At 39.7% G+C, this 18,245-nt stretch overlaps 1 protein-coding gene across 2 annotated transcripts; it reads right to left on the reverse strand.

Annotated features, from left to right (window-relative positions):
• Positions 1-3,556: 3,556 nt before the first annotated feature.
• On the reverse strand, positions 3,557-17,387 carry alp3 (alkaline phosphatase 3). Of its 2 annotated transcripts, XM_039821984.1 has the most exons (11): positions 17,271-17,387; positions 15,766-15,882; positions 15,170-15,285; positions 14,832-15,006; positions 12,185-12,357; positions 11,928-12,068; positions 11,589-11,658; positions 10,011-10,145; positions 7,943-8,134; positions 5,797-5,913; positions 3,557-5,148 (listed from the first exon to the last, which is right to left on the reverse strand). In XM_039821984.1, exons 1-11 carry the CDS (start codon positions 17,338-17,340, stop codon positions 4,832-4,834), a joined length of 1,623 nt encoding a protein of 540 aa, XP_039677918.1. In that variant the 5' UTR covers positions 17,341-17,387; the 3' UTR covers positions 3,557-4,831. The 2 variants fall into 2 exon arrangements, with proteins under 2 accessions (XP_039677918.1, XP_039677929.1); XM_039821995.1 differs by lacking the exon at positions 7,943-8,134.
• Positions 17,388-18,245: the final 858 nt, after the last annotated feature.

Here is an 18,245-nt window from a genome sequence, read left to right on the forward strand (position 1 = left end):
AAAAATAAACTGGGGGGAAATGTGCAGTATGTGCCACTTGTTCATCAGACATTCAACACGTGTGAGGAGACACATCCGTTACACTGTTATTTTTTGCTCATGTAAGTTCTTCTCATGTTCTGTGATTTTACAGTTTAAAGCGCAGGGGACTCTAATCTTCTGCACTTCCTCTTTTTCTGCAATGCGCACACAGATCCCATTTCATAACACATCAAATTGCGGCAAAGTCACAGCCTGATCAGCCCTCACCATGCCACATGGTACTTTGTCCGGTGCTCTAGCGCCACCGAAAGGATGGCTGTAGTACGGGCAGCTGTGAGAGCCACAGGAGTGGCTCTCACAGCAGAGCCTGTTGCGCAGTACAGTATGTGACTGCAAAGCTGATACCGCATGGCTGGTAGAACATGAGGATATGCCATTATCAGAGCCTCGGGCCATAATGTGTCCATTCTGCAAAACTGAAATCTTCATATCTCCTGCTGTCATGAGTGCAAGAAAAAGGAGTGCATAAAATATTAAAAATGCCAGTTAAAATATTTTCACCTTTACATAGCACATAAAATGGCCAAAATGGCATGTTTTGCATATTAATATAGTTGGTTATGGTAAGCCACCATGGGATGTGCAGTAGTTAAATTCATAATTTACTGTATGTATGTGTGAAAATAAATGACCATATGATGATATAGATCAGTTTGATATAAATAATGTTAAAATAGTAAATCATAGCATAAAACAAGATAAAGCTTCCTTATTTCCTATTAATCAAATTAAAAGCTATGTTTTTCTCCTTTCAAGCTTGTAAAATGGCTGTAAAACTCAGTTCATTGCTGACTTTGGAAATAGTAGTTTGACCAAAAAATTTCCACTTTTTTTGTTTTTGTAGCTTTCAAGCTCGCTTTACAGTCTTTATCAGCAGATGAGGTTTGTTCTGACCAAACTCCATCAACTGATAAAGACAGTGAGATGTGAGTGGAATGCATGAAACTGCAGCTGTGCTCAACCCTATTTCAGTTGGTTGGATGGATTCCAGTTGTGACACTTTTCACTAATGAAAGTATCAAGAATGTACATAAAAGCTACTGCAGCATCTGTCTATCTGTCCACTACAAAACAAATCAAGCTTTTGGTGCAAGTCAATGAATACCATCAGTGAATAAGGTGTAAGATACACCTGTTTTCTGTCAAGTCAACCAAGACCCCAGGCTGCAGTGTCTGCAGAAGCAGAAAATCTAAACATGTTCAACACCAGCCTTTTATCAAGAGCAAGTCCTCTGAGCTAGGCCATCAACAGCAAAAGCGAACCGGGCGCTGAAACCTGTCAAACCTGGCAAAATTATTGAATAATATAAAAAGGCTTTTAACCAAAGCTTAGAAAACTAGCTGTTCCCTGTTCCAGGGAGCCAAGAACAGCACATAACATTGGGTCAACAAGTGCAAGGCCAGCAATGAGATTGAAGCATTCAGCCAGCAGAACAAACATGCCTTAATATCTATTCTAGAATTTTAGTGCTGAGACTGCAGACAAGAAGGAGATCAAGATCCTGCAGACTTCTTGGCTTCTCGGAGGAAAATCTCATGAAGAAAATGAGGACGGATGGCATTGGAGAGGCGCCTGAATGAGCAGAGAAACAGAAGAGAAGAACAGAGTGACAGATGCTTTGACCCAGACTGCTGTCTCCAGTGGCAGAAGGAGACATCCTGTCCCCTCAGGGCTTCAACCAAGTCAGCCGGCCCTAGTGGAGAAGCAGCAAGTGTGGGACATGAGCAGAATTTGTTGGATGGACAGGAGTATTCGTCTTGAGCAGGAGATGAAACAAGCCCTTTCTGCGAAGAACCTGGGTTCCAACCAAAACAAAGGAAACAAAATGAAAAGAATAAAGGAGGATTCTGAAAAATCCTTTCAGTTCTTCATATTAAGAACCTCAGTTTAATTTTAGTGCTGTAAATAGGTTATAGTTATAAAAAATATTTTCCCCACCCTCTCACTGTCCTCAACATTACCCAAACCCTCTCTGACCTATTTAGAAATTGATTTCAAATTCAATTTAATTAGAGTTTTAAAATTGTTTTCATTGACACATTTGATACACACCTTAATTCACAAATATAATTATATTTTCCAAACAAAGGAATGCCTGTATAGCTATTATCTAAGTTGTGTGTTCACCCAACACTGACGGTGGTAATTATACATATATAGGGTTTCCTTGATTTCATGTGTGTTTGATTTTCTTCTCACTTGTTTTTAACCTGGTCATATGCTTTTGCTATGTCAATAGTACTATCATTTCTTTTTTGTTCTATTTTATGTGTTTTGGCCTAGGACACCAGGACAGTTATGTTTTTTACCTGATCTATGACCTGTAGATCCAAATGTAGACATGCCATGCCACATGGCCTGTGGTGGAAGAAGTAGATCTTTTACTTAAGTAAAAGTAGCTATACCGCAAAACAATCCATAGCCCATTACAAACAAACATCCTGCACTGAAAATGATACTTAGGTAAAAGTACTATCAGTAAAATGTACATAAGCAACAAAATTAAGAGTAATCGCTATGGAGATGGAATGGCCCCTTCCATTCTTATTTTATATAATTAAATTATTACTGATGCATTCATTTTAACATACAGTTGATTGATTGTGTAAAGTAGTACACCATATTTATAAACTCATCCTAAATTGTGTATAGACTATTTGAATCTGTACAGTAACAGGCAACTAAAGCTCTTAAATACGTGTAGCGGAATAAAAAGTACAACATTTCCCTTGAAAAAGGAATAAAGTTATAAAGTAGCATAAAAGAGAAATACTCAAGTAAATGAAAGTATAGTGGGGCAGCCTCTAGCTCAACCAGTAAGAGTGTTCCTCCCATGTTGGCTGAGTCCTGCAGCGGCGTAGGGTTCGAATCTGACCTGCTGCCCTTTGCTGCGTGTCATCCCCCAACTCTCTCCCCCTTTCATGTCTATCCACTTTCAAATAAAGGAAAAAGCCCCCAAAAAATAATCTTAAAAAAAAAAAAATTTAAGTATAGTACATAATTACTTTCCATCACTGCAAATGATGTACTGTATAACATTTGAATGACAATATTCTTATAATGCTTTCTGTTCATGTATTGAGGATACAACATGTTCAAATGTAGTAATGAGATCTAATGATGAAAGAGACCCTGTGTCAAAAGAGTCAGTGTTCCCGATCGCTGCCTCGTCCTCCCTTTAAACATAACTACAATACCAAACAAAAGAAATAAAAACTTACCTGCACCTCCTCTTAAGCTGTTGAGCGTCACTCCACCATATTATCTATGAATGTGTATTGACTAAAGATAAAGATGAGAACAGGCCCATCATCTGAAAACAAAATGATGGCCCCCGGCCAGTCTAAATAAGTACAAGGAGAGTCAAAATCAGGTTTAATAAACTCCAAACCCCAGCAAATGTCCAAAATAATTACTACAATCTGTCACCCAAAGATAAAAATAGGTGATCTTTAAATATTTTGCATTATTAATGGACTGCTGTAGTAATGTCATCAAATGAAGTTGCCGCGAACCTCAATTAGCACTGCGGATATTGGAGAGGATCAAAGCAATAGAGTCCTTTCTACACTCATGCATCAAAGGTTGGACAAGTTCAGTTTTATAGACTAAAATGTCATTGGCAGAGACAATATCAGCATCCTGTGTCGTTTTACATATACAAATGTATTTAATCATACAAATATGGTCTGTCATATGCTGTTTCTGAACACATAAGTAATGTATACTGACAATCTTTCAAATATTAATGCAGCTCAAAGGGATAGTTCGACATTTTGGGGAAATGCACTTATTTGCCCCTCATGAGATTTAGATTGATACCACTCTCATGTGTGTTTGATAAATATGAAGCCAGAGCCAACAGGAGATTAGCCTATTTTAGCATGAAGACTGGAAGTTGGGACATAGGCTAGTCTGGCTCTCTCCAAAAAAAAAAAATAACCCACCTGCCAGCACCTCTAAAGCTCACTGACTAAGGTTGTACATCTTTTTTTAATTGGTACATCAAAAGAAGCTGTGATTTTACAGGGATTTACACGCTGGAACTATTTTTTGTCAACATCTGTCACCGTGAGGTTGCCAAGCAACCAGCAGAAAGAAAACCAAATTTGGCGGTATTACATTTTTCAGATAAATTGAAAGATGAAGTGTCCGTTCATGGTTAGTAGTTTTTCTACTTCTTTACCTAAATAAAGAATTTGTAAAAAAAAAATTAAAATAAAAAACACAAGATTGCGACCAATGTAGATCTGATTAGAAGAGTCAAGGTTTTTTGAAGGAGCCATAAATGTCAATACATGACATATACATTGTTTGTATGTAGGCTACAAAACACTTCATATTAAAAAAGAGCCAACCCAATTCTCTATTTGGACTGCTTCAGGCAAGGCAAGTTTACTTATATAGCACAATTCATACACATCGGCAATCAAAAGTGCTTTACAAGTGAGATATAACAGAATCATAGAGAAACTAAAACAGATTTGAAGCTGGCTACAGTTGGAACACCTTGATTTCTCTGACTTACCGGAAGCCAGTGTAAGAGTAATGTGGTCAGTTATTTTCATAGATCTCTAGCAACTGCATTTTGTATATATTTTTTTGCCTTTGTTAGACCAACAAAACTCTGTCTAATTATCTAATCTAATTATCTCTGTCTTAACAACATAACTCTGGTCTTGCTGAAACTACCTTGAGCAAATCCCTGCTCACTCCTCCTATGACCCTGACCTCTGACCTCCCTGACAAGTGGAGTGAGATCAATAGGATTCACTAAGAAAAAGGGACCTACATCAGCACGACAAGTGCCAGCAGTGCACTGAGGAGGCTACTGAGCAGAGCTGGCAAGCCACAAGCCGCCCCGGCTCCGTTCTTATCGTTGGTGAAGGTGGTGTGAACCGCAGGTGCTTCAGTTTGCCCCTGGCAGTGCCTAATGTCGGCACCCACGCAGGCGGCGTAGGCCATGGCATGGGCGATGTAGTTCTGCTCCTGGACACCCTGGAAGAGGTGGGCCATAGGTCCGCGGGCGAGCACTGCCACATCCTCCCCGCTGTGGGTGGCTGACTGCGTGGGGACGGCAGCCAGCTGGACGTAGTCTTTATTTTCTAGAAAAGAGACAGAAATATTGCGTTTAGCCTACAACTTCTTGCGCTGCCCCCAATTGGCCAAACTAAATCCACTAATGCAGCTTTAACTAAAGTGTGACTGAATAGATGTTGAAAAGATTATGTAAAATTCTAATCATCCATGTGGGGGAAAAGAGCAGTACTTTTATACTTGTACACTCCTATCTATTGAATTGTGTTGTCATCTTACCTGAACTGATCATTTTCTTTCTTGGTTTATAAAAAAATAATGCAAATTAAATTAGTAAAATGTCAGTGAGAGACAAAAAGTACACCTAATTATATTATAAGGAAAGGTCACACTGTATTATTGGACATGGATCTCAAATGTAAAGGTCATTCCAGTTGTTTTTAAATAGTTTTCTCTTTCCCATTGTGTGTTTCCAGCTGTTTGTCCTTGATAGATAGATAGATAGATAGATAGATAGATAGATAGATAGATAGATAGATAGATAGATAGATAGATAGATAGATAGATAGATAGATAGATAGATAGATAGATAGATAGAAAGTAACTATTAATTACTGACTGTTTAAGGAGTGTTGTAACTTGTCAGGAAATTTGATCAACTGAAGTCTGTGATATTTTCTTGGAAAGAAAACGAAGAAACATTGAGCGTGTCTTACTAGTGTTGACATCGCGGATGTCTGGACGCTTGCCATTTGTGATTTTGTGTCCGGGTCCGTTGCCGTACATCAGTGTGGTGTAAGGCAGCACGTCTGTAGCCCACAGTGGAGATTTACCTTGAAAATCCAGAGAGACCATCAAACATTATCTTTGATTTATCTTTCTTATTTTTCTGTTTTTTCTCTCTACCTCAAAGTCCTAAACACATGCACACATGAACACACAGGCACACAAACACACACAAAACACACACACACACACACACACACACACACACACACACACACACACACACACACACACACACACACACACACACACACACACACACACACACACACACACACACACACACACACACACACACACACACACACACACACACACACACACACACACACACACACACACACACCAAAGAGGAGGAGTCTCTGTATCCCTAGGTTGCTGCAGGAGGAGCTTGTTGAGTGTTTCTCTCCGGTTTAGCCATTATCCTGGCGAGTCTCCCCGCTAATGGAGAGCTCAAAGTTTCACAAGCACATTAATCACTGCTGCACTGGTACACTGCTGGGAGGAGGAGGAAGAGGAGGAGGAGGGTAAAATAAGGATATGACTGAAAAGAGTGTAGAAAGCTGGGAACACCACAACATAATATAACCCATGTGAATATTTTCAAGCCAGAAAATCCCCCAAATATCATTGGTTTCCCTAGGATTGTTTTCTGTATCGGGTGTAAACGCCCCTGAAGCAGCATTTAAGACATTTTAGGAGACAATAAAATTCTTCATTGAAAACCAAACAAGAAAAAGTCCTCGTAACACTTTATATTACTTTATAAATTCCAGTGTAAATGTTTCGTACCAATGAAAAACCTCCTGAGTACTATTGGTAGGGGAGAAGTACATGGAGTAAGGGGGTAACAAATTTAGCATTTAAGAGAGACCTAGAAATAAATTACACCACAAGTAATTACCCTGTACATATTAAAGCCTTTCAGTGTACAGACCTCCCAAAAGGCTTAGCCTATATTTCCTTTCACAATAGCAATGTAATGAGCAGGAACCAAACTACGTGTGGCACAAAATCTTTTTTTAACATCAGCTTTGATTGTAAAATGGATCTTAAATTGGACCCAATAACTACATTACTGTTCCCTAATATTTTCACATCATTTAAAAAAACATACAGATCTTTATATTTAGCTACAGCTGTATAGGTACACTCTTTTTTTCCCAGGCTTAGCCTAATTATTTGTGTAGCGACAATAACGTACATTATATTTATAGTAATAAGTACGTACAATACCAGGAACACTGAAAGCCATCGTTAGTTTTATTATTTTAACCTGTGATTTTCCTACTGTGACATTTCAAAATGTCTTCTGTGTAAAAGCATGAATACATACAATGTGCTTTGATCCATTATATAAAACACTGGCATCTACTACAATACAGGCAAACCAGTAAATCAGTTTAACCCTTAGAACACCCTCTGTCGCTCCATGAATGTGTTAGGTTCAGCCCGTGTTTTACGCCTCCAGGTAAAGGAGAGGGAACAGTGATGGAGAAGGAACAGAGAGTTGAAGGAATAGAGGTAAGGAGTAAGTAAGGTCAATACAGATACGCACCAAAGGGAGATTAACAGGCGAGAAAGACTGATGGAGCGAGGAGAACGAGACGATGAGTCAAGAGACATGTTCAATGTCGATGGTCAGGGACAATCAGAAGGAAGAGAGACGAGGAGAAAGCAAGGGACTGAAATAGAAAGGCTACCAGCTTATGTGTTAACCCGGGCTGTAATTTCAGGGGAGAGAAAGCAGAGGAAATGTCAAGCTGCTGGTGGCAGAGGCACACTGAAGCTGAGAGGAAGCAGGCATCACATACACACACACACACACACACACACACACACACAAAACAAGCACAAAATGCCACCTTGGGTGGGATATAAACACACCTGGAGGGGGGAATGGATGGGAAGAAAAGAAGGAATAGGGGAGAATGTCTCCCTTTGTCAAAACTCAGAACTCTCTTGTCATATGTTAAAAAAAAAAAAAAAAAAAAAAGCAGTGAGCTGATTTCATAGTACCACATCAATCTATGCATTTTAGAAAGAGAGTAATACAGGAAGTCAGTTCATAATTACCCAGAATGCTCTGCCCTCGAAATGGATATCCATTGAAGGTAACAGAGTGTGAGTGGTCAGCCATCACTATAGTTAGAGTTTCATGCTCTTTGGTGAGTTCAAGGCCCTTGGCTATGGCGTAGTCAAAAGCAACTGTCTCATGGAGTGCCATGTACGCCCGGCCAGAATGGTGAGCCTGGTCAATACGCCCACCTGACCATAGAGAATGGGAGGGGTTAATGAGGAGGGAAGGTGAAGTAATGGCTTCTGGTACTGCTTGGTAGGCTACTTTAAGTGACAGAAAGGACAATTGATTATTTCTCTTCCTTCAAAAGTAAGAAAAAGTGCTTGGTTTTGGAAAATGTAACCAGAAACCATTGGTTCATCTTTAAGTTTATCTGGATTTAATTAGGCTGACTCAGTAAGACAACAATTTATTTAGTACATTTATTTAGTAAAAGAAAATATAGTGATTCAGCCAACTATCAAGACTTTTTATTTGTAAGTCCTATACATTTAAAGAACTGTTAGTTATGGAAAAACACTGTTCATGAAATTGTTTAAACTAGCAATTTGCTTCTGAAGACTTCTGACCTGACTTGGACTTGTCTTTATAGACTTGAGCCTTAACTTGGAACTTGTCTGTGATCTGGAGTGACTTAAGACTTGACTTGTACTTGTCTTATATGACTTGACATGTGACTTGTACTAGTCTTGAATGACTTGAGATTTGCTGCTGAGGGAAATATTTGGCTCTTAGCAGCTAAATGCTCCAATATGTTCACCAGCTAGCTTGCCTTTTTGATTTTAGTCAATACTTTGAGGTGTCTGAAATAAATCAACAACTGACTTGGGCTAATTTGAGACTAATTTGATTTGTATCCCTTCACTTGACACTTGACTCAAACTGGGACAAGACTTTGACATGTCTCCATTGACATTGACAACAAAGACTTTACTATTCAAAAGACTTTACTACTCAAAAGTTGATTCTGACTTGTCTTGACTTGTGACTTGTCACCAACATGCCACTGATTTCTTAAGATTTTACTCTGACTTGTCTTGGATGACTTGAGACCTGTGACTGGACTTGTCTTTAAAGTGTGATAAATCACTGAAGAGGACAGTGAAATGTATTTAAAGAGCTGTCAAGACTGTACAGCATCAGAAAATACCATTTGCCAAGTTCAAAATTGATGCATAAACAGCAGATGTGAGGTGGTAGATTCCAAAGTTGAGCCCTTATATTGTTAGAGGTGAGCATACTACGTATCTCACTTACAAGTGAGTCTGAAAATGTCTCTTGGAATAAAACAAAACATTTGGGAAGGGGACCTACTTTCTCTTGCAAAGAATTTTAGATCAAGCTAGGAGATAAAGCTGATGGGTTTTTTTGTTTGTTTTTTTACATTCTTCTGCTCCTGTCCTCTCCACCAGCTGGCAGCTAGCTGTATTGGAAAGTGAGGCAGCCTCTGGTTAATAAGTTGTGGTCTCAGTGAGCTGTCAATTATTGGGTGTACCATATGCCTGCTTCTATTTATACATTTGCTTGTTATTTTGAAGTCATTGTGAAGACACTCAGTAGCACCATGGAGTCCCCAGGCGGCTGCCTCAGATTAAAGGAGAGATGGATGAGGAGGCCGGTGAGGCAGCCGGGTGGAACAGAAACACATCAGCCAACCACAATCCACTAGCGCACACTGCGGCAAACTCATTGAGCTGTATTCAGAATCGATGTCAAGTCACCAGATCCACTGCAGGTATGCACTGTTCTCCAATGTGATGGAGGTTGTCGCACTACCACTCAAACAAACTTAATATCAGGGCTAAAGTCGCTGTAATATAAATGTAAACACATATTGATGTTTTAGCAAACCACAACAATTACCAGAGTATTCCTTTAATTGCCACTTGGGGCCCCTTAGTGATTGTAACAGGGTCAATGATTTAACTGATCAACCTAGAGCATCAATGTGTTTTTTTCCTTATTTTTAGCAGAACAGTCACCTCTCTGCAGATTTTATTATCCAACCTTTAAAGGATTAAGTGGTGGGGGTGTATGATAGGTGGGTAAAGCTGCTGTCCTCACCTTCCACTAGCAGGAAGAAGCCTTTGGGGTTTTTCTGGAGGATGCGGATAGCCTTTTCTGTAGTCTCTACGATGGACGGGTCCATGTTGGGGTCTCTTTCCGTCTCAAAGTGCAGATCACCAGGTTCAAACAGAGCTCGGGGAGAGAAGGACAAACCAAATCATTTTTATGTAAGAAGTACAATACATCAGCTTTATCAGCCTACAGTGGAGGTGCAGCAGAAAGAAAAGCCCCATCTTCCTCCTACTACTGCTATTTTCAGCACACAGGAAGTGATAAACTACAGTGTGTGAGGCTAAAATACAAAGTCTCTACAGCAGCAAGTGAGCTCTCAGTCCAGCATGATGACTGACTCTCGACATTTCCTTCACGCCACCACACACCACAAATAACTGAATACCTTTCAAATTTATACCGGTGGAGGCAGAGTAGCAGAGGAATAACCATGATTTGAACATTTGGACACAAGTGGGTTACACTTGGAGCAGGGCCACTTTTTCTGCTGTCAGTTTATGCTGGTTGGTTAGAATTTCTTTACAAGATAAAGTTAAGGGAAGCAGGATTACGGAGAAAGTACTGGCCCAATTTGCATGACACTTGGTGGAAGGGTGAAGCACGGACCAAGGAAGAACCCATTAAATTTTGGAGCAGACTTGAATCACGGGGCAGACATACAAATTATTTCTCACCTTCGTTAACATTCCAAGATAGGCCATTTGTGCTGCTTTCATGTTGTGTGGGTATAATCATATTTCATGGCTAACCTGATCCAATTCCTTTGTTCTTCATTGTCACGCAAATACTGGAAATCAATCAATGTGTTGTTTAATCACTCTAAGCAATAAAATACAACACATCTTGTTTGTAGCGTCCATGTTGTTTCCACATTACAACTTAAAGCTCAACTCGGAATATAGGACCATCTGAAGAGCACAGGAATGCACCATTGGTGTTGGAGGATGGCTGCGCTCTCTGAGTGCCATTCTAGTTCTACAATTTTCCTGACAAAAGTTAAATGAGAAGATCAACACCACTCATATGTCTGTACCTGTAATATGAAGCTGGATCCAGCAGCCAGTTATCTTAGCTTAGGATAAGGACTGGGAACTACATATAAAACAGGTTAACCTAAAAACTGTTTTGGTCATTTGGGGGTTTAAGAGCTGCTGGTAGTTTGTTATCTTCTAAAAAAAAGTCAGTGAATACAATGAATAACGCAATCATAATAATAGGAAAATAACAGCTAAATGATGTCATCATCACATCATCTATAAATAGTAAACAGAACCTTGCACTGTCCACAGATTTCCTAAATGGCTCACGCTGTGAATGTTTTTACACCTTGAAAACATTATGTAGGTCAGGTACCGTAGTTTCAGATAAAACATTCAAGACTGACATTGCTAATACAAGAAGAAATTAATAAACTGCTGAGTAAATCAAGGACACTACAAGGCTATTGATGTTGTGTTCTTAAAGGGCCTGATGGGAATGCCTTGCCTTCGTATACTGCTCTGCTGCAGAAAAACGCATAAGAGGGCAGAGGGAGGTAAATAAATAAAATAAATACAAACTCACCCATGAGGTAGTCAGTGGTTTCAGGGTCAACAGCATTGAAATCTGTTTTATTCCACACGTAGTGGGCTACCTGTGTCAGGACATGAAAATGCACACACTGAGTGGGAGAAGGGCAGAAAAAGTATTTGTGCTTGTTGTTAATCACAACTTGCCATGCGCGCCCCATAAACTTGAATACAAGTGGAACGAAAGTCTGGCATCAATGCAAAATTTGAATGCTGTTACTGATGTAAGCCATCCGTATTTTATAGTTGCAGCGAGTTGAAAAGTTCTGAAAGAAGCTGTAGCTATAATTAAGGCTGTTTTCTTGGTTACTGTGTCTGGTTAAACAAGTGTTACCTTTCCAATTTTCATGCTCTGCCACTCATCAATGAGGTTGCGTCCGTCTTTTCTTTTGCCCCTAGAGGAGTAATCCCTGGGGTATTCGGGATCTTTTGTGCCCTTAGGGGTCATGTACTTTCTACCACCACCAATGATCACCTGGAAACACACACACAAGCACAAACACACATACATTTAAACGTAATTAACCATTCTAAAACAGAATACAATTGTTAAAAACGAATGAGAATGATCTGTGTTATGGAGAACCTCACATCTATGTCAGTGTTTTTGAGGAGCTGGGAGGCGATGTCGGTGCAGCCGTCCATCTTGGCAGCATCGGGCATGTCAGCGTCACTGTACCACTTCCTGCTGGCGCTGTGGGCGTAGCTGGCTGCTGGGGTGGCATGTTGCACCCGCGTGGTTGTTACAATGCCGACAGACTTGCCTAGAAGATTGATTTGTTTCATGCTTAATGTATAGTGGATGTTTAGGCCTATACATACAACATACGCACTCTGCTGTATGTTTGTGTAATATATGAATGAGTTTGCGGACTGTTTGGAAAAGTTTGAGCAATTAATGAAAAACTTTCTCAACCCCCTGCAGATATTGCATATTACAATTATGTTAAGGTATGGGGTAGAACATATACTGTACTTTTGCCCTTTTAACCACCTTGATGCCCAACATTGCTCTTTAAATCCCCCTTAAAGCCCCCTAGTGGCAGTATAAAAAAGAAAAAGTGGAAGACAGCAATGCACTCCAGAGACACTGAGAAGCTGGAAGCAACATACAAACTGCACCAATTTTCACTGGGATTGTCTCAAACATCTATACAAATATATCTAATTACATTCACCAAGGATGTTATGTTTTTGGTTTGGTTTGTCCATTTGTTTGTTTGTCTGTCAAGATAATAATAAAAATAATAAGAAAAAAATTACTATCTAATTGGTTTGCAATTAGAATTTCAACAAAGAAGTGAGTCCCTTTTCATATTTTTAATTAAATAGTTGAAGAGAGTTTGTTTCAGTTTCAGATTTGAGAAAAGTCCCAAAAAATAAACATTCATTTTGTGTAGCGTTTATTTTTTGGTTTAAATAGTCCTTTCCATCAATATAAGTTAGTAGAACCATTTGAGGACTTTGCTATGAAGACCATTTCTAAAAGGTGATTATATGACACACATACTTAAAATAACTTCCTTGTACTATATAACACATGCACACATTCACACACCTGAGTCTCCAACTGCTTGCTGTGCTGGGGTCAGGGTCATGGTCAGGGCCATGGCACGTGTGTGTGTGTGTGTGTGTGTGTGTGTGTGTGTGTGTGTGTGTGTGTGTGTGTGTGTGTGTGTGTGTGTGTGTGTGTGTGTGTGTGTGTGTGTGTGTGTGTGTGTTATGGGCGTTGGTATCACAGGAACATGATAAGAATCAAGGTGCTTCCCTTTGCAGCACATTGCCTTGCAGTATAACCTGCAGCTGCAGGCTGCTATTGCTTCCAGCTCCCTGGTGGTCCCTGATACCGCTCTGACGGGACACAGCGGCTCACAGCAGAGCGCTTAGCGGTAAAATCGGGTTTTGCTGAGGCTGTGTAAGACCTGAGGGATTTTCTTTTGTCAGGAGCCAGAACTAAAGTGTGACACGGCAGGGCTGTGTGTCAGGTATCTGCCTGCTCTCCGACAAAGTGTCACAAAATCCCATTTGTTACTTCAATCACAGCACCGTTTGAAAACATCCTGCTGCATTATCCCTTCAGAATTGTCAGCCATGGCAGTATGCGCTATATTTGAGCTTATTTACATTAGCAGGAAATCACCACTATCACAAGTGCAGTAGTTGTTGTATTAGCATATTCTATTTTACATTTGACATTTAGCATAATGGACTGACTGGTAAAACAATGAATTAATAAAGGAGTTGCCTCCTTTGAGCCTTAGTTAAACAGTGACTTTGATGCAGTGGATCAAGACTCATTTTTAAATCATTCAAATAAATGTAAGCAACCCTTTATTCCTTTTATTTCCATTTTTTTAAATGGTTTATAACACACAATAATGTGGTTGTAGATGTAAGTACATTTTAAAGTGCTTATTGATGTATTTGTTAACAACTATAACTCCTCTGTTCTTCTCCCATTACAACTTAGCAAACACCATCTGCTGAAGAAGATGCGACTAAAAAATGGTAGTTTTGTCAAACTACCATTTTCAACGTCATGAATTAATCTTCACGCTCAAACGGAACTACATCACGTTCTGAGTCATGTGCGTTACCAGAAGTGAAGCAACGTAACAAACGCACTGATTTTAACTCACACCACAATTCTTTTCTAAACTTAAGTGACTAGTTTATGTGCCTAAACGTAACCACACCAAACATTAATGAGGTGTTTAAACCTATGACAGTTACGTTCTCTGGTTTAGATATAAGGATAAGGATGCAGAAAATGCTACTGTTGGTCATAATTTCCTGCCACCGCTAGGAGTGCTACTTTATAAACACTCCTGTGGGTCGTATTAGAGGATAGGAATACACAACCTATATTGTTGGTTGGGAGGATTTGTTGTTTTAACACACTGTAAGGATTTGTTCATGTTGTGCTGTGTTATCAATCATTCATTTTCTGTTCATAGCTTCACAGGGCAGTTATAATTGGTATAAATTACAATGTCTCTGCTTGCAATTACTTTACAGTGATTAATTAACCATTTATAAAATGTTTCTATATTGATTATGAATGCTGGGTTAAAGTGTTACCAAACTGGGGGAATTATAGACACATCCTTTTCCAGTGTGTGGTATCTTCTATAATATAAACACAATTGTGATTTTTTAGCCTGTAGCTATTCTTCTTATGGTGTCTTGTTTTGAAGGAGTTTTTATTAGTATTTTTGCTATTGAGCACTAGTCTTACCCGCATCTTTGGCCCACTTCAGGATGGACGTGACCTCGTTGCCCTTCTGAGTCTTGCAGACTCCGTTGCGAGCCGCTGCACTAACTCCGATAGTGTTCAGGTTGGTTTTCACTCCACACAGATATGCTGTGGCTGTGGCTGCACTGTCTGGAATCTGGAAGTCCACACTGTAGGTCTGCGCCACACACACACACACACACACAAATTCACATTTTTCTCAAAGGGATTTATCTTATCTGTACAACCTGTCCATTGTGTGTGTGTGTGTGTGTGTGTGTGTGTGTGTGTGTGTGTGTGCTTGTGTGTGTGTGTGTGTGTGTGTGTGTGTGCTTGCGTGCCTTAGCTAGTCCCACGTTAGGGAAGGTGTCCATGGTCATCACTGTGTCTTCTCCTGTCTGGTTCTCCAGCTGTCCCTTGAGGATACGAGACGCTGTGTACGTTGTGATTCCCATACCTGACACAAACACACACACACACACACACACACACACACACACACACACACACACACACACACACACACACACACACACACACACACACACACACACACACACACACACACACACACACACACACACACACACACACACACACACACACACACACACACACACACACTATTAATTCCAGCCTCGATAAACCCATAACTTACTCTACAATAATTATACAATACAATAACTGAAATGTCTCTCCGCAGTTTGTTCCTGCTGTAAAGATTAAAGTATTATTGTACTTAGCCACATCTTCTTGTTGTCTGTGAAATCTGTGTTTGCACTGCACATTGATGAAACAGACAGGAATCAGTGCAGACCAGGACCAAAATTACAAAGTATTTAAAATGGTAGGTCAGACACTGGTTCCTGATTCTCCTTATCTTACCTTTTCAGCCAGCCAAGACTGTTTAGTGTTATTAGCGTGTTGTGTAACCTACCATCTCCGAGGAAAAATAGGATGTTCTTGGCCACATTGGTGTTGAGCTTCCTGTCCAACGCTGACTGCAAAGTCTTCCGGGCTTGTGACCTCCAGAACTCCGGGTTCTCCTCCTCAACTATAGGTGAAGACACAGATCAGACTGGTTTCAGTGCAGAAATAATAGTAGTGGTGTTAATTGTGTAATTGGTATGTTCTTTATGCTTTGTAGGTTTTACAGTGTAATAACCAAAAGATGAGCAACTACAGAACAAAAGCTGCCAATTAAAGCACAACATGCTTTTCGGGGAATCACAAGTCTCACTACAGGTGCAACTCTTCTTTGAACAAACTTCAAACTTAAATGTATTCTGTATTTGTGTGCATCCTGCAAAGATCAATGTGAGCAGAAATAAAAAACAAAGAGATGACTGCTCTTTGTTTAGGCCCTTTGGTACTTGAGTGTGTGTGTATTTGTAGCTGTCATACGTCCCTGACATGCTCTCATACTACAGTACTTCTAGCTGTGCTGTAACAGGTAGTATGATACAGTAGTCCACTAACAAGCAATAAATGCTGATCAGCAGCCAGTTGCACAACTCCACAAGTACTGAGTGTGCTGATTTGAAAAGTTTGGAAGCCCCTTACAAAACGAGTGGGTAGGGAAGTACACAAAAAGAGTAAAGGATTGTAAAGGATGAAAGGAAAGGTGGAAGCTGAGGAAAACCAAAATGAGGGTAAAAAGACAACACAAAGTTAGAGGAGAAAATAAGCCCTGAATAGATGGTGATTAAATTTTAAAACAGCACATGGAAAAATATAAAAGAAGTCTGACTCCAAGGTAAAAAGGTGATGATCATACATCAAGCTCAACATTTTCAGGCCTTTGTGATCCAAAGGAAAAACCTGCCAGTTTGTGTGTAAGGAGGATACGGTTGGAAAACTAAAAAAATTATGTACCTTCACTACTGAAAATGTACAGTTGAAACATTTGAAATAGTTGAAATACTAAAGTTGTAGTTGAGGCGGCAGTCAAAATACAAATGCTGAAAGAAGTTGAAATAGCTGTTCAAGTGGAAGTGCTGAAGAAAAGTTAATCTGTTGGCTGAAGTGTAATAAAAGCTGTTGGAATAGATTGTGTATGAACAATGGAAGTTGTGGTTCAAAGGTGAAGATCCAAGACCTGAAAGGGTTTGAAGTGTCCATCAAGGTATAAGCATTGAGACAGCTGAAATGTGTAAGTTGAAGAGAAAATTATAAATTAGTTAGTTGATTTGTTGGTGGTGAAAGCAGTTGAATTGCCATTTAAAGACTAAGAGATGAAAGCAGTTGAACTATTAGTTGAAAGAGTAAGAGATGGAAGTTTCCAGAACAAGTATAAGGATGTTAAGCCTCACAAAGTCCAGCAGAAGAAGAAGCTGAAGAATAATACAAATAAAGATAAAAATGTATATAAAAGGTGTGCATCACTGAAGTGAGCAAACTGACTAGTTCACCAAACAAAACGGGCCTTCTTTTTTTTCTTACCTTTGGCACTAGACAATCCAAATGCCACCAGCAGAAAGAGAGCTGAGATGACCACTCTTGTCAATTCCATGTTCAAGCTGGCGAAGCGCTCCTCTAACCTTCCCAAAGATCACTTCTTCGACTGAAATAATGCTTGTCTCCAATCACACCAGCTGCCAATCGTCTTTAACAGCATAAATGCATAATTACCCATAGGCCTTTGGCAAATTTATAACCTGACTGGAAAGTGTGTCGCGGTTGGGTTGGAGCCAAAGATAGGAATAACAATGCACAAATAGCTAAATGACAAAAATAGTGAACGGATAGATAAGATTCTGTATATGTGTCAGTTTGAACCAGTAAACAGTATGTAACAGTTTAAATCTAAGGAATTAATTATTGACAGTAGTTAAAGCTTTAATGATAGTGTTTAATGATAAGAACATATTTAGGGCATTATTTATGACCCTGTGTTAAAGATCAAAGGAATGGTAGGTAATGTAACACACAGCTGTGGAAAGAGCGTGTGTGTTTGTGTGTGTGTGTGTGTGTGTGTGTGTGTGTGTGTGTGTGTATGTGTGTGTGCGTGCGATTTCAAATCATAAATGGGCTGTATCCAACAGATAATGCAGAAGGGGACACGGTTATGTAAGTGAGAAAGACAGAGTCCGCTGGGACTGAGCCGAGTGGCACAACCACTCAGCCATCTATTTTTCAATGAATACATTAGCGAGAGAAGAATATTTGTATCTGAAATCATGTTTTGTTTGATTGCTTGTCCAAAATTTCTCCATCACTGACGGTGATGAAAAAAGAGGTAACATGGCAACTGATGCAAAAGCGTGTTTTTTCTACTTATTCAACAGGTACCATGAGTCACACTGATGATGAGACATTTATTGGTGTACCCTAATGTTCCCAATTAGTTCACTGATAAGCATTGTTAATGCGGAGGGGCAGTTGATGACGAGGACTGTGGTAATTTTATGCAAAATG

The sequence above is a fragment of the Perca fluviatilis genome, chromosome 2, assembly GCF_010015445.1.
Source record: "Perca fluviatilis chromosome 2, GENO_Pfluv_1.0, whole genome shotgun sequence".
In the NCBI taxonomy this organism is placed as follows: Eukaryota; Metazoa; Chordata; class Actinopteri; order Perciformes; family Percidae; genus Perca; species Perca fluviatilis.